The sequence below is a fragment of the Ranitomeya imitator genome, chromosome 10 (genome assembly GCF_032444005.1).
Source record: "Ranitomeya imitator isolate aRanImi1 chromosome 10, aRanImi1.pri, whole genome shotgun sequence".
In the NCBI taxonomy this organism is placed as follows: Eukaryota; Metazoa; Chordata; class Amphibia; order Anura; family Dendrobatidae; genus Ranitomeya; species Ranitomeya imitator.
Window position 1 is genome coordinate 3,142,320 of NC_091291.1, and position 16,141 is coordinate 3,158,460.

A 16,141-nucleotide genomic window follows, 5' to 3' on the forward strand; every position below is an offset into this window, starting at 1 on the left:
TCTGGTGATGGATAGGAGACATTCTCAGTGATGTCACCGCTGATCTCTGGTGATGGATAGGAGGCATTCTCAGTGATGTCACCTCTGATCTCTGGTGATGGATAGGAGGCATTCTCAGTGATGTCACCGCTGATCTCTGGTGATGGATAGGAGGCATTCTCAGTGATGTCACCTCTGGTGATGGATAGGAGACATTCTCAGTGATGTCACCGCTGATCACTGGTGATGGATAGGAGGCATTCTCAGTGATGTCACCTCTGATCTCTAGTGATGGATAGGAGACATTCTCAGTGATGTCACCTCTGGTGATGGATAGGAGACATTCTCAGTGATGTCACCGCTGATCTCTGGTGATGGATAGGAGGCATTCTCAGTGATGTCACCGCTGATCTCTGGTGATGGATAGGAGGCATTCTCGGTGATGTCACCACTGATCTCTGGTGATGGATAGGAGACATTCTCAGTGATGTCACCGCTGATCTCTGGTGATGGATAGGAGACATTCTCGGTGATGTCACCTCTGATCTCTGGTGATGGATAGGAGGCATTCTCAGTGATGTCACCTCTGATCTCTGGTGATGGATAGGAGACATTCTCAGTGATGTCACCGCTGATCTCTGGTGATGGATAGGAGACATTCTCAGTGATGTCACCGCTGATCTCTGGTGATGGATAGGAGACATTCTCAGTGATGTCACCGCTGATCTCTGGTGATGGATAGGAGGCATTCTCGGTGATGTCACCTCTGATCTCTGGTGATGGATAGGAGGCATTCTCAGTGATGTCACCTCTGATCTCTGGTGATGGATAGGAGGCATTCTCAGTGATGTCACCTCTGATCTCTGGTGATGGATAGGAGACATTCTCAGTGATGTCACCTCTGATCTCTGGTGATGGATAGGAGGCATTCTCAGTGATGTCACCTCTGATCTCTGGTGATGGATAGGAGGCATTCTCAGTGATGTCACCTCTGATCTCTGGTGATGGATAGGAGGCATTCTCAATGATGTCACCTCTGATCTCCGGTGATGGATAGGAGGCATTCTCAGTGATGTCACCGCTGATCTCTAGTGATGGATAGGAGACATTCTCAGTGATGTCACCGCTGATCTCTAGTGATGGATAGGAGATATTCTCGGTGATGTCACCACTGATCTCTGGTGATGGATAGGAGACATTCTCAGTGATGTCACCGCTGATCTCTAGTGATGGATAGGAGGCATTCTCAGTGATGTCACCGCTGATCTCTGGTGATGGATAGGAGGCATTCTCAGTGATGTCACCGCTGATCTATGGTGATGGATAGGAGGCATTCTCAGTGATGTCACCGCTGATCTCTAGTGATGGATAGGAGACATTCTCGGTGATGTCACCACTGATCTCTGGTGATGGATAGGAGACATTCTCAGTGATGTCACCGCTGATCTCTAGTGATGGATAGGAGACATTCTCGGTGATGTCACCACTGATCTCTGGTGATGGATAGGAGACATTCTCAGTGATGTCACCGCTGATCTCTAGTGATGGATAGGAGGCATTCTCAGTGATGTCACCGCTGATCTCTGGTGATGGATAGGAGGCATTCTCAGTGATGTCACCGCTGATCTATGGTGATGGATAGGAGGCATTCTCAGTGATGTCACCGCTGATCTCTAGTGATGGATAGGAGACATTCTCAGTGATGTCACCACTGATCTCTGGTGATGGATAGGAGGCATTCTCGGTGATGTCACCTCTGATCTCTGGTGATGGATAGGAGGCATTCTCAGTGATGTCACCTCTGATCTCTGGTGATGGATAGGAGACATTCTCAGTGATGTCACCGCTGATCTCTGGTGATGGATAGGAGGCATTCTCGGTGATGTCACCTCTGATCTCTGGTGATGGATAGGAGGCATTCTCAGTGAGGTCACCGCTGATCTCTGGTGATGGATAGGAGGCATTCTCAGTGATGTCACCTCTGATCTCTGGTGATGGATAGGAGGCATTCTCAGTGATGTCACCGCTGATCTCTGGTGATGGATAGGAGACATTCTCAGTGATGTCACCGCTGATCTCTGGTGATGGATAGGAGACATTCTCAGTGAGGTCACCGCTGATCTCTGGTGATGGATAGGAGACATTCTCAGTGAGGTCACCGCTGATCTCTGGTGATGGATAGGAGGCATTCTCAGTGATGTCACCGCTGATCTCTGGTGATGGATAGGAGACATTCTCAGTGATGTCACCGCTGATCTCTGGTGATGGATAGGAGACATTCTCAGTGATGTCACCGCTGATCTCTATTCACAGATTTGGTTTGGGGGGTCCAGTGTTTTGGGGGACATTGTTTCTTGAGCTCCAGCTGTGATGATTCATTTTATTTTTTCTGCTTTGCAGCCAAGGAATCTACCTCAGAGGCAGGTCCTACACTGGAGCCCGTGCTGGATGGATCTGGCGACCCTGTCCACGCTTCAGACACCATCCTTCTCTCCCCGTCCTGTGCCGCAGACATTCCCTGTGCAGATGTCTCCTGCAGCGTCAGCTTCCATCCAGGCAGCAGTGGGCGTACGGGTGACATGTCCGATGCGCTCAGATCTGCAGTCACTGATGACCTCCCCGGAGCACAGTCTTCAGCTTCTCCATCATCATCCGCCGATTGGGGCCCGGGGCCCATGCTGATCTCTGCTGCTGATCACGTCTCAGGGCCCACGCTGACCTCCGATGTTGCAGTTTCCCCCCTTCCCCTTGCTGGATCAGTGGCTTATGATGAATCGGAGTGGGGGCCTCATCCAAGGGCCACGCTTCCTCCTTCCAGATCATCCCTGGTGGAAGATGGAGAAGTGACACCAACTGCTTGTGCCATCCCTGAAGACATGATGGAATTGGACACACAAGTAATTCCTGATCTCGATGGCTGCAGATCTGGGGGGATCCTCACTATCGAGGGTCCGGAGTGCCAAAACCTGTCCTGTAACAGCCTCCCCTCTAACCCCAAGGGGTCTGACGACGCATGCAGTGTCACCACACAAGACTGCCCAAAGCCCCCGGCCACTGCTGGCCAGGAAGGGGAGGACGGCTGCTTCTCCCTGGCCTCTGCTTTGAAAGAACTCCATAAGTTGGTGGTCATCAGTGGTCAGGGATCTGCTCTCTCCGGAGGTGAGGATGGCGCTCATCGCTCTGGGGCCGATAGTTGTGAATTCAGTCAGGACTTTCATCGGGAATCTGAGCAAAATGGAGAAGTGGACAGTGACCTTCATCAGGAGAACGGATCGAGCGGCGCTGAGTGTAACATGGCAGATTCCCCGCGACACTGTTCTAGTGACTGCATGGAGTCGGCATCTATGGGTGGGTCTGCTGATCAGCCCCTGCCTGGCGCTGTGCTGATCCGTGGGGCCACGAGTGTCTCTGGAGACTCAGCAGCAGGGGATGAACGGCTCCCAGGACTAAGCAGGGACCCTGAGCGGGCGGTCCAGGAGCGGAGCCCCTCTGCGGTGGAGCGCATTGTGGCCGCAGGGTTCACCAGGCCAGATGCCCTTGTAGCCCTGGAAAGAGCTGACGGGGACGTGGAGCTGGCGTTGCTCGCTTTACTCGCCAAGAACATTGTGGTGCCCACCTAAGTGAGGGCGTCTGCCAGCTCGGCCGCACGTGGGAGGAGATCTCCGCTCCTGACAGCCACGTCCGGCAGACAGACAGAACCCGCTCGCTGGGGCCGGCAGCCTCCTCTCTGCTGCGCTCTCCCCGAATGTCGTCCTGTGGCGAGATCTCGACAGAACGGTCTGTAGCCATGAAGGCAGCCAGATCCAGGGCCCCTGCTGCTCCCGAGCTGTAGGGGGCAGTGTGTGCAGAAGCCCCCGAGCCATAACCAGGCGTTTTCTATCCGTGTCCTGTGATGCCGGAGCTCCGTCTCCTCCGCCCGCTTACATCAAAGTAAAGTTTTATGTTTACATCATTGTTTGTTTGTTCGTTTTGCTGCGTCGCATCCGAAGCTGCAGGCGCAATTGTGTGTGATTGTAGGAGCTCAGTGAGGTTACGTCAGTAGAATATTAGATGCAGCTCTGGATGTGACCAGAGGAAAAGCTCTAATACAGCTTCAGGCAAGGTGAGTGTAACGGGGTCTACCAAGCTGGGGTACCTCTTTCAGTACCACCCCGTGTTTCAGGAGGTCCACTCTGCTTTGGCTGGAGTCTGAATGAAGGACGCTGGCTGGAATTCCTTGATTACATGGGCGCATATAAAAGATCACTGCTTCTCCACGTATTTCCAGTCTGACAACACTTTACTCACAAGACAAAGAATATATTACAGAGGGCAGGCCAATAGAAAAGCGGCAGGCCAGACATACATTACAATAGCCGCAGGTGGCCGGAGCCTGCCGATATTTACTGTGGGAATTACAAAGGTGGGGGAGGACAAAAGGGGGATATCATGTCCCCTCTGCCCAGGGGCAATAATTCCTCATCTCCTCTTTTTGGCATATATTCTATGCATAATCCTTGTCACACAACTGTCTGAGACAGAGACCTTGTTTCATCACTATATGGGATCTTCCTCTTAACTACCACCTAATGGCAGAACATAAGTACATCAAAGTGTGCATTACTTACAAGGGGAGATATTAACACAGTGCAAATATAATAAGGTAGCTGAGTGGTTCCATAACACGTAACAGTGCGGAAACGACTGAATGATGCATGAGGCAGCATGGACACGTGTGGGGTGGTGCCGCCATCACTGGAATACATAAGAGAAATATCTGACTGCGACCATCCTGCTCCGGAAAACTGCCTAAAATCTAAGCTATTGCTTTCTGTCCTCACCCTCTGGACAGGGGCCCGACGGTCTCCTCCACACAGGACACTTGTCTTTGTAGGCCGTTATTACATCGCCTGCTATGAGAACGCGGCTGACTGCAGCTCTGTGGGTCGCACCTGACGCCATTATCATTCTGCCCCTCTGTCAGCGTCCTTCGCGTGATGGATCCTACCCTGAGTCGTAGAAGTCACGATACAGATGTGAACAGAGGCTTAGTGATGTTGTAATGGTGTGTGCCACCTTTGAGCCCACCACCACTGCTATGAAGACAGTGACAAGGACAGCCGAGTGAGGGGACTGGACAAGTTCAGGGTCACACTTGAGTGGAACTGAAGGGCTATCTGCACCCTGCCACTCCGTTCAGCTCCTCCCGGCTGTCATGTTGATGCCAGGAGACTAAAGAAAACCAGTCACAAGAATTTTTCTCTGGTAGAAACGTCTGTTACTCTACTGAGATAATGTATATTGGCTCCATAGTGGCAAGTCAATACAAAGGCTGAGGATCGCTGACTTCAAGAGAGGAAGAGAAGACCCAGAACTGAGCCCTGAGGAGCCCCGACCACAAGAGGGAAGAGAAGACCCAGAACTGAACCCTGAGGAGCCCCGACCACAAGAGGGAAGAGAAGATCCAGAACTGAGCCCTGAGGAGCCCCGACCACAAGAGGGAAAGAGAAGATCCAGAACTGAGCCCCGAGGAGCCCCCACCACAAGAGGGGAAGAGAAGATCCAGAACTGAGCCCCGAGGAGTCCCTTCCACAAGAGGGAAGAGAAGATCCAGAACTGAACCCTGAGGAGCCCCGACCACAAGAGGGAAGAGAAGACCCAGAACTGAACCCTGAGGAGCCCCGACCACAAGAGGGAAGAGAAGACCCAAAATTGAACCCTGAGGAGTCCCGACCACAAGAGGGAATAGAAGACCCAGAACTGAACCCTGAGGAGCCCCGACCACAAGAGGGAAGAGAAGACCCAGAATTGAACCCTGAGGAGCCCCGACCACAAGAGGTGAAGAGAAGATCCAGAACTGAGCCCCGAGGAGTCCCGACCACAAGAGGGAAGAGAAGATCCAGAACTGAGCCCCGAGGAGTCCCGACCACAAGAGGGAAGAGAAGATCCAGAACTGAGCCCCGAGGAGTCCCGACCACAAGAGGGAAGAGAAGATCCAGAACTGAGCCCTGAGGGGCCCCGACCACAAGAGGGGAAGAGAAGACCCAGAACTGAGCCCCGAGTAGCCCCGACCACAAGAGAGGAAGAGAAGACCCAGAACTGAGCCCCGACCACAAGAGGGGAAGAGAAGACCCAGAACTGAACCCTGAGGAGCCCCGACCACAAGAGGGGAAGAGAAGACCCAGAACAGAGCCCTGAGGAGCCCCGACCACAAGAGGGAAGAGAAGACCCAGAACTGAATCCTGAGGAGCCCCAACCACAAGAGGGAAGAGACGACCCAGAACTGAGCCCTGAGGAGCCCCGGCCACAAGAGGGAAGAGAAGATCCAGAACTGAACCCTGAGGAGCCCCGACCACAAGAGGGGAAGAGAAGATCCAGAACTGAGCCCCGAGGAGTCCAGACCACAAGAGAGGAAGAGAAGACACAGAACTGAGCCCCGACCACAAGAGGGAAGAGAAGACCCAGAACTGAACCCTGAGGAGCCGTGACCACAAGAGGGGAAGAGAAGATCCAGAACTGAGCCCTGAGGAACCCCGACCACAAGAGGGAAGAGAAGACCCAGAAATGAGCCCCGAGGAGCCCCGACCACAAGAGGGGAAGAGAAGATCCAGAATTGAACCCTGAGGAGCCCCGACCACAAGAGGTGAAGAGAAGATCCAGAACTGAGCCCCGAGGAGTCCCGACCACAAGAGGGAAGAGAAGATCCAGAACTGAGCCCCGAGGAGTCCCGACCACAAGAGGGAAGAGAAGATCCAGAACTGAGCCCTGAGGAGCCCCGACCACAAGAGGGAAAGAGAAGATCCAGAACTGAGCCCCGAGGAGCCCCCACCACAAGAGGGGAAGAGAAGATCCAGAACTGAGCCCCGAGGAGTCCCTTCCACAAGAGGGAAGAGAAGATCCAGGACTGAACCCTGAGGAGCCCCGACCACAAGAGGGAAGAGAAGACCCAGAACTGAACCCTGAGGAGCCCCGACCACAAGAGGGAAGAGAAGACCCAAAATTGAACCCTGAGGAGTCCCGACCACAAGAGGGAATAGAAGACCCAGAACTGAACCCTGAGGAGCCCCGACCACAAGAGGGAAGAGAAGACCCAGAATTGAACCCTGAGGAGCCCCGACCACAAGAGGTGAAGAGAAGATCCAGAACTGAGCCCCGAGGAGTCCCGACCACAAGAGGGAAGAGAAGATCCAGAACTGAGCCCCGAGGAGTCCCGACCACAAGAGGGAAGAGAAGATCCAGAACTGAGCCCCGAGGAGTCCCGACCACAAGAGGGAAGAGAAGATCCAGAACTGAGCCCTGAGGGGCCCCGACCACAAGAGGGGAAGAGAAGACCCAGAACTGAGCCCCGAGTAGCCCCGACCACAAGAGAGGAAGAGAAGACCCAGAACTGAGCCCCGACCACAAGAGGGGAAGAGAAGACCCAGAACTGAACCCTGAGGAGCCCCGACCACAAGAGGGGAAGAGAAGACCCAGAACAGAGCCCTGAGGAGCCCCGACCACAAGAGGGAAGAGAAGACCCAGAACTGAATCCTGAGGAGCCCCAACCACAAGAGGGAAGAGACGACCCAGAACTGAGCCCTGAGGAGCCCCGGCCACAAGAGGGAAGAGAAGATCCAGAACTGAACCCTGAGGAGCCCCGACCACAAGAGGGGAAGAGAAGATCCAGAACTGAGCCCCGAGGAGTCCAGACCACAAGAGAGGAAGAGAAGACACAGAACTGAGCCCCGACCACAAGAGGGAAGAGAAGACCCAGAACTGAACCCTGAGGAGCCGTGACCACAAGAGGGGAAGAGAAGATCCAGAACTGAGCCCTGAGGAACCCCGACCACAAGAGGGAAGAGAAGACCCAGAAATGAGCCCCGAGGAGCCCCGACCACAAGAGGGGAAGAGAAGATCCAGAACTGAGCCCCGAGGAGTCCCGACCACAAGAGGGGAGAGAAGATCCAGAACTGAGCCCCGAGGAGTCCCGACCACAAGAGGGAAGAGAAGATCCAGAACTGAGCCCTGAGGGGCCCCGACCACAAGAGGGGAAGAGAAGACCCAGAACTGAGCCCCGAGGAGCCCCGACCACAAGAGGGGAAGAGAAGACCCAGAACTGAACCCTGACGAGCCCCGACCACAAGAGGGGAAGAGAAGACCCAGAACTGAGCCCTGAGGAGCCCCGACCACAAGAGGGAAGAGAATACCCAGAACTGAGCCCTGAGGAGCCCTGACGACAAGAGGGAAGAGAAGATCCAGAACTGAGCCCCGAGGAGCCCCGACTACAAGAGGGGAAGAGAAGATCCAGAACTGAGCCCCGAGGAGCCCCCACCACAAGAGGGGAAGAGAAGACCCAGAACTGAGCCCCGACCACAAGAGGGGAAGAGAAGACCCAGAACTGAGCCCCGAGGAGCCCCGACCACAAGAGGGGAAGAGAAGACCCAGAACTGAACCCTGACGAGCCCCGACCACAAGAGGGGAAGAGAAGACCCAGAACTGAGCCCTGAGGAGCCCCGACCACAAGAGGGAAGAGAATACCCAGAACTGAGCCCTGAGGAGCCCTGACGACAAGAGGGAAGAGAAGATCCAGAACTGAGCCCCGAGGAGCCCCGACTACAAGAGGGGAAGAGAAGATCCAGAACTGAGCCCCGAGGAGCCCCCACCACAAGAGGGGAAGAGAAGATCCAGAACTGAGCCCCGAGGAGTCCCGACCACAAGAGGGAAGAGAAGATCCAGAACTGAACCCTGAGGAGCCCCGACTACAAGAGGGAAGAGAAGATCCAGAACTGAACCCTGAGGAGCCCCGACTACAAGAGGGGAAGAGAAGATCCAGAACTAAGCCCCGAGGAGTCCCGACCACAAGAGGGAAGAGAAGATCCAGAACTGAGCCCCGAGGAGCCCCGACTACAAGAGGGGAAGAGAAGATCCAGAACTGAGCCCCGAGGAGCCCAGACCACAAGAGAGGAAGAGAAGACCCAGAACTGAACCCTGAGGCGCCCCGACCACAAGAGAGGAAGAGAAGACCCAGAACTGAGCCCTGAGGAACCCCGACCACAAGAGGGAAGAGAAGACCCAGAACTGAACCTTGAGGAGCCCCGACCACAAGAGGGAAGAGAAGACCCAGAACTGAGCCCTGAGGAACCCCGACCACAAGAGGGAAGAGAAGACCCAGAAATGAGCCCCGACCACAAGAGGGAAGAGAAGACCCAGAAATGAGCCCCGACCACAAGAGGGAAGAGAAGACCCAGAAATGAGCCCCGAGGAGCCCCGACCACAAGAGGGAAAAGAAGGCCCAGAACTGAACCCTGAGGAGCCCCGACCACAAAAGGGGAAGAAAAGACCTAGAACGGAGCCCCGACCACAAGAGGGAAGAGAAGACCCAGAAATGAGCCACGAGGAGCCCCGACCACAAGAGGGAAGAGAAGACCCAGAACTGAGCCCCGAGGAGCCCCGACCACAAGAGGGAAGAGAAGACCCAGAAATGAGCCCCGACCACAAGAGGGGAAGAGAAGACCCAGAACTGAACCCCGAGGAGCCCCAACCACAAGAGGGGAAGAGAAGATCCAGAACTGAACCCCGAGGAGCCCCGACCACAAGAGGGGAAGAGAAGACCCAGAACTGAGCCCCGAGGAGCCCCGACCACAAGAGGGAAGAGAAGACCCAGAAATGAGCCCCGACCACAAGAGGGGAAGAGAAGACTCAGAAATGAGCCCCGAGGATCCCCGACCACAAGAGGGGAAGAGAAGACCCAGAACTGAACCCCGAGGAGCCCCAACCACAAGAGGGGAAGAGAAGACCCAGAACTGAGCCCTGAGGAGCCCCGACCACAAGAGGGAAGAGAAGACCCAGAAATGAACCCCGAGGATCCCCGACCACAAGAGGAGAAGAGAAGACCCAGAACTGAACCCCGAGGAGCCCCGACCACAAGAGTGGAAGAGAAGACCCAGAACTGAACCCCGAGGAGCCCCGACCACAAGAGGGGAAGAGAAGACCCAGAACTGAGCCCTGAGGAGCCCCGACCACAAGAGGGAAGAGAAGACCCAGAAATGAACCCCGAGGATCCCCGACCACAAGAGGGGAAGAGAAGACCCAGAACTGAACCCCGAGGAGCCCCGACCACAAGAGGGGAAGAGAAGACCCAGAACTGAACCCCGAGGAGCCCCGACCACAAGAGGGGAAGAGAAGATACAGAACTGAGCCCCGAGGAGCCCCGACCACGAGGGGAAGAGAAGATACAGAACTGAGCCCCGAGGAGCCCCGACCACAAGAGGGAAGAGAAGGCCCAGAACTGAGCCCCGACCACAAGAGGGAAGAGAAGGCCCAGAACTGAGCCCCGAGGAGCCCCGACCACAAGAGGGGAAGAGAAGACCCAGAACTGAACCCCGAGGAGCCCCGACCACAAGAGGGAAGAGAAGATCCAGAACTGAGCCCCGAGGAGCCCCGACCACAAGAGGGGAAGAGAAGATCCAGAACTGAGCCCTGAGGAGCCCCGACCACAAGAGGGAAGAGAAGACCCAGAACTGAGCCCCGAGGAGCCGCGACCACAAGAGGGGAAGAGAAGACCCAGAACTGAACCCTGAGGAGCCGCGACCACAAGAGGGGAAGAGAAGACCCAGAACTGAACCCTGAGGAGCCCCGACCACAAAAAAATCATTTTAGGACTTTTCTTCATTGATCATTGCGGCATCTAAAATAATCAAAAACTACAAGAAGAATCTGGAAGGTTTAGATTTGCGTTAAATTGTAATCACAGAATAATGGACACAACACAGAAAGCGTAAAAAACAGTCCAGGACCAGTGCGGACGTTGTCTCCTAGCCATAATGGGTCACCGTGACCGGTGGGGATCCGCGGTATAGTGGGGTCTGCACTGTAAATATGGGGGGTAACTATCGTGTATGCAGGGCAGCTCCACCATCAGAGCGTCTATAAGGCTACGTTCACACTAGCGTTGGAATCTCCCCGTCGCAATGCGTCAGGCCGAGATTCCGACGCTAGCGTTTGACGCACTGCACAACGGGTGCAGCGGATGCTTTTCTCCGGCGCATCCGCTGCCCCATTGTGAGGTGGGGGCGAAGTTCCGGCCGCGCATGCGCGGTCTGAAAAAGCGGTCCGTCAGGAGCAAAAAACATTACATTTAACGTTTTTTCTCCCGGCGGTCCGCCACAACACGGCGCAACCGTCGCAATGCGTCACCAATGTTAATCTATGGGGCAAAAGCGCATCCTGCAAACAACATTGCAGGATGCGTTTTTTTGCCATAAATGACGCATTGCGACGTATTACAAAGAACGCCAGTGTGAAAGTAGCCTAATAGAAACTGTCTGTGAACTCTCCCCTTTATTGTCGCCAGAACCTACAAATCCTGAGAAATAAAAAATGATACAAGAACAGTAATGTGATTGCAAAATTGTGCACACCCTGCATTAATGGTGGGAGCGCTCAGCGTCAGGTACAGTCACTCTGATTAACCCCAGGGAATGTGTCGCTGCTCCAGAAGGCGTTTCCACCGTACTGCTACCACATGATTGGTCGCTTCGGGACAGCTGAGCTTTCACCAACCAATCAGGTGGATGCTTTCATTTTCCCATAAATGAGAACTGTGATTTGATTGGTTGCAGTAGTGCTGACGCTCGTTGCTGGGCTGCAGCTCGGGATGCTGGGAGTTGTAGTCCCAGGCAGGCAGTTTCTCTCCAGACGTCTCCAACCAGTCACGTGTCAGGTCACAACAACTGGTAGCTCCTCCCCCTGCAGCATGCCCCGCCCCCACAGCAATTTATTCGCCGTCTTCACATAACCACGTGCTCTTTAATCACTGCGCACCGCCCTCCGAGTCGTGACGTCACTTCCTGTCAGTCACATGACGGCCCCGGAGCCCGAGAGCCGGTGGATCTGGGCGGATGGATCCGCGAGAGGTGAAGGACCGGATCTTGGAGAACATCAACCTGTCCGTGAAGAAGGTGCGGACCCTAGTGTGATAATGTATATATGTGCCCCCTATACACTGTACATTCTATACTGTGCCCCCCTATACACTGTACATTCTACACTGTGCCCCCTATACACTGTATATTACACACTGTGCCCCCCTATACACTGTACATTACACACTGTGCCCCCCTATACACTGTACATTATACACTGTGCCCCCTATACACTGTATATTATACACTGTGCCCCCCTATACACTGTACATTCTATACTGTGCCCCCCTATACACTGTATATTACACACTGTGCCCCCCTATACACTGTACATTCTATACTGTGCCCCCTATACACTGTGCATTCTACACTGTGCCCCCTATACACTGTATATTACACACTGTGCCCCCCTATACACTGTACATTCTATACTGTGCCCCCCTATACACTGTATATTACACACTGTGCCCCCCTATACACTGTATATTACACACTGTGCCCCCCTATACACTGTACATTCTACACTGTGCCCCCCTATACACTGTATATTACACACTGTGCCCCCCTATACACTGTACATTACACACTGTGCCCCCTATACACTGTACATTCTACACTGTGCCCCCCTATACACTGTACATTCTACACTGTGCCCCCCTATACACTGTATATTACACACTGTGCCCCCCTATACACTGTACATTACACACTGTGCCCCCTATACACTGTACATTACACACTGTGCCCCCTATACACTGTACATTACACACTGTGCCCCCTATACACTGTACATTATACACTGTGCCCCCTATACACTGTATATTACACACTGTGCCCCCCTATACACTGTACATTACACACTGTGCCCCCTATACACTGTACATTATACACTGTGCCCCCCTATACACTGTATATTACACACTGTGCCCCCCTATACACTGTACATTCTACACTGTGCCCCCCTATACACTGTATATTACACACTGTGCCCCCTATACACTGTACATTCTACACTGTGCCCCCCTATACACTGTACATTATACACTGTGCCCCCCTATACACTGTACATTCTACACTGTGCCCCCTATACACTGTATATTACACACTGTGCCCCCCTATACACTGTACATTCTACACTGTGCCCCCCATACACTGTATATTACACACTGTGCCCCCCTATACACTGTACATTACACACTGTGCCCCCTATACACTGTACATTACACACTGCCCCCTATACACTGTACATTCTACACTGTGCCCCCCTATACACTGTACATTATACACTGTGCCCCCTATACACTGTACATTATACACTGTGCCCCCTATACACTGTACATTACACACTGTGCCCCCCTATACACTGTACATTACACACTGTGCCCCCTATACACTGTACATTACACACTGTGCCCCCTATACACTGTACATTACACACTGTGCCCCCTATACACTGTACATTATACACTGTGCCCCCCTATACACTGTATATTACACACTGTGCCCCCCCTACACACTGTACATTCTACACTGTGCCCCCCTATACACTGTATATTACACACTGTGCCCCCTATACACTGTACATTACACACTGTGCCCCCTATACACTGTACATTACACACTGTGCCCCCTATACACTGTACATTACACACTGTGCCCCTATACACTGTACATTACACACTGTGCCCCCTATACACTGTACATTACACACTGTGCCCCCTATACACTGTACATTACACACTGTGCCCCCTATACACTGTACATTACACACTGTGCCCCCTATACACTGTACATTACACACTGTGCCCCCTATACACTGTACATTACACACTGTGCCCCCTATACACTGTACATTACACACTGTGCCCCCCTATACACTGTACATTACACACTGTGCCCCCCTATACACTGTACATTCTACACTGTGCCCCCCTATACACTGTACATTCTACACTGTGCCCCCCTATACACTGTACATTACACACTGTGCCCCCTATACACTGTACATTACACACTGTGCCCCCTATACACTGTACATTATACACTGTGCCCCCTATACACTGTACATTCTACACTGTGCCCCCCTATACACTGTACATTACACACTGTGCCCCCCTATACACTGTACATTCTACACTGTGCCCCCCTATACACTGTACATTATACACTGTGCCCCCCTATACACTGTATATTATACACTGTGCCCCCCTATACACTGTACATTATACACTGTGCCCCCTATACACTGTACATTCTACACTGTGCCCCCCTATACACTGTGCATTCTACACTGTGCCCCCTATACACTGTACATTCTACACTGTGCCCCCTATACACTGTGCATTCTACACTGTGCCCCCCTATACACTGTGCATTCTACACTGTGCCCCCCTATACACTGTGCATTCTACACTGTGCCCCCCTATACACTGTGCATTCTACACTGTGCCCCCCTATACACTGTGCATTCTACACTGTGCCCCCCTATACACTGTACATTATACACTGGGCCCCCCCATACGCTACATTATACACTGTGCCCCCCCATACGCTACATTATACACTGTGCCCCCCCCCATACGCTGGACGGTATACGCTGTGCCCCCCCCCCATACGCTGGACGGTATACGCTGTGCCCCCCCCCATACGCTGGACGTTATACGCTGTGCCCCCCCCCCCCATACGCTGGACGTTATACGCTGAGTCCCCCCCCCCATACGCTGGACGGTATACGCTGAGCCCCCCCATACGCTGGACGTTATACACTGTGCCCCCCCTATACGCTGGGCATGATGATACGGTGTGTACCCCCCATACGCTGTTCGTTATACACTGTGCCACCCTATACGCTGTACACTGTGGCTCATCTCCTCGGGGGACGGACCACCCGCCTTTCTTTCCTGCTCAGCGTGAATACTTTTCTGCCCAATGATGACAGAAGTATTCTAGGAGTGATACCATTATTGGTGAACCAGAAAATAATGTTTGCAGCATTCAGAGCACAGTGGCTCCTTCTTAAGGCAAGATCTTGCGATGACTGGGGCCGGCTGTGATCCCCGGTGTTGGTGCCGAGGACTGGGGCCGGCTGTGATCCCCGGTGTTGGTGCCGAGGACTGGGGCCGGCTGTGTTCCCCGGTGTCGGTGCCGGGGGCCGGCTGTGATACTCGGTGCCGAGGACAGAGGCCGGCTGTGATGTTCGGTGCCGATGACGGGGGCCGGTTGTGATACTCGGTGCCGAGGACAGGGGCCGGCTGGGATGTCCGGTGTCGGTGCCGATGACGGGGGCCGGTTGTGATCCCCGGTGCCGATGACGGGGGCCGGCTGTGATGTCCAGTGCCGATGACGGGGGCCGGCTGTGATGTCCGGTGTCTGTGCCGATGATGGGGGCCGGCTGTGATGCCCGGTGTCGGTGCTGATGACGGGGGCCGGCTGTGATGCTTGGTGCGGTGCCGATGATGGGGGGCCGGCTGTGATGCCCGGTGCGGTGCTGATGACGGGGGCTGGCTGGGATGTCCGGTGTCGGTGCTGATGACGGGGGCCGGCTGTGATGCCCGGTGTCGGTGCCGATGACGGGGGCCGGTTGTGATACTCGGTGCCGATGACGGGGGCCGGCTGTGATGTCCGGTGTCGGTGCTGATGACGGGGGCCGGCTGTGATACTCGGTGCTGATGACGGGGGCTGGCTGGGATGTCCGGTGTCGGTGCTGATGACGGGGGCCGGCTGTGATGCCCGGTGTCGGTGCCGATGACGGGGGCCGGTTGTGATACTCGGTGCCGATGACGGGGGCCGGCTGTGATGTCCGGTGTCGGTGCCGATGACGGGGGCCGGCTGTGATCCCCGTGCGGTGCTGATGACGGGGGCCGGCTGTGATGCCCGGTGTCGGTGCCGATGACGGGGGCCGGCTGTGATGTCCGGTGTCGGTGCCGATGACGGGGGCCGGTTGTGTTCCCCGGTGTCGGTGCCGATGACGGGGGCCGGTTGTGATACTCGGTGCCGATGACGGGGGCCGGCTGTGATCCCCGGTGCGGTGCCGAGGACAGAGGCCGGCTGTGATGTCCGGTGTCGGTGCCGATGACGGGGGCCGGTTGTGATACTTGGTACCGAGGATAGGGGCCGGCTGGGATGTCCGGTGTCGGTACTGATGACGGGGGCCGGTTGTGATCCCCGGTGCCGATGACGGGGGCCAGCTGTGATGTCCGGTGCCGATGACGGGGGCCGGCTGTGATGTCCGGTGTTGGTGCCAATGATGGGGGCCGGTCGTGATACTCGGTACCGAGGAC

The 16,141-nt window shown here is 54.6% G+C and overlaps 2 protein-coding genes across 5 annotated transcripts in view; both read left to right on the forward strand.

Moving 5' to 3' along the window:
* Positions 1-3,931, forward strand: part of DDI2 (DNA damage inducible 1 homolog 2) — a 38,179-nt gene extending 34,248 nt beyond the window's left edge. Inside the window, exon 10 of the mRNA XM_069742631.1 lies at positions 2,380-3,931. The gene's annotated coding sequence lies outside the window, so the exon portion shown is untranslated. The remainder of the gene's footprint in view (positions 1-2,379) is intronic.
* A 7,842-nt stretch (positions 3,932-11,773) lies between these two features.
* Positions 11,774-16,141, forward strand: part of PLEKHM2 (pleckstrin homology and RUN domain containing M2) — a 62,913-nt gene continuing 58,545 nt past the window's right edge. For all 4 annotated transcript variants that reach the window (XM_069742623.1, XM_069742625.1, XM_069742624.1 and 1 more), the window contains exon 1: positions 11,774-11,897. In XM_069742623.1, coding sequence (XP_069598724.1) covers positions 11,838-11,897 — 60 coding nt within the window. In that variant the 5' untranslated portion in view covers positions 11,774-11,837. The remainder of the gene's footprint in view (positions 11,898-16,141) is intronic.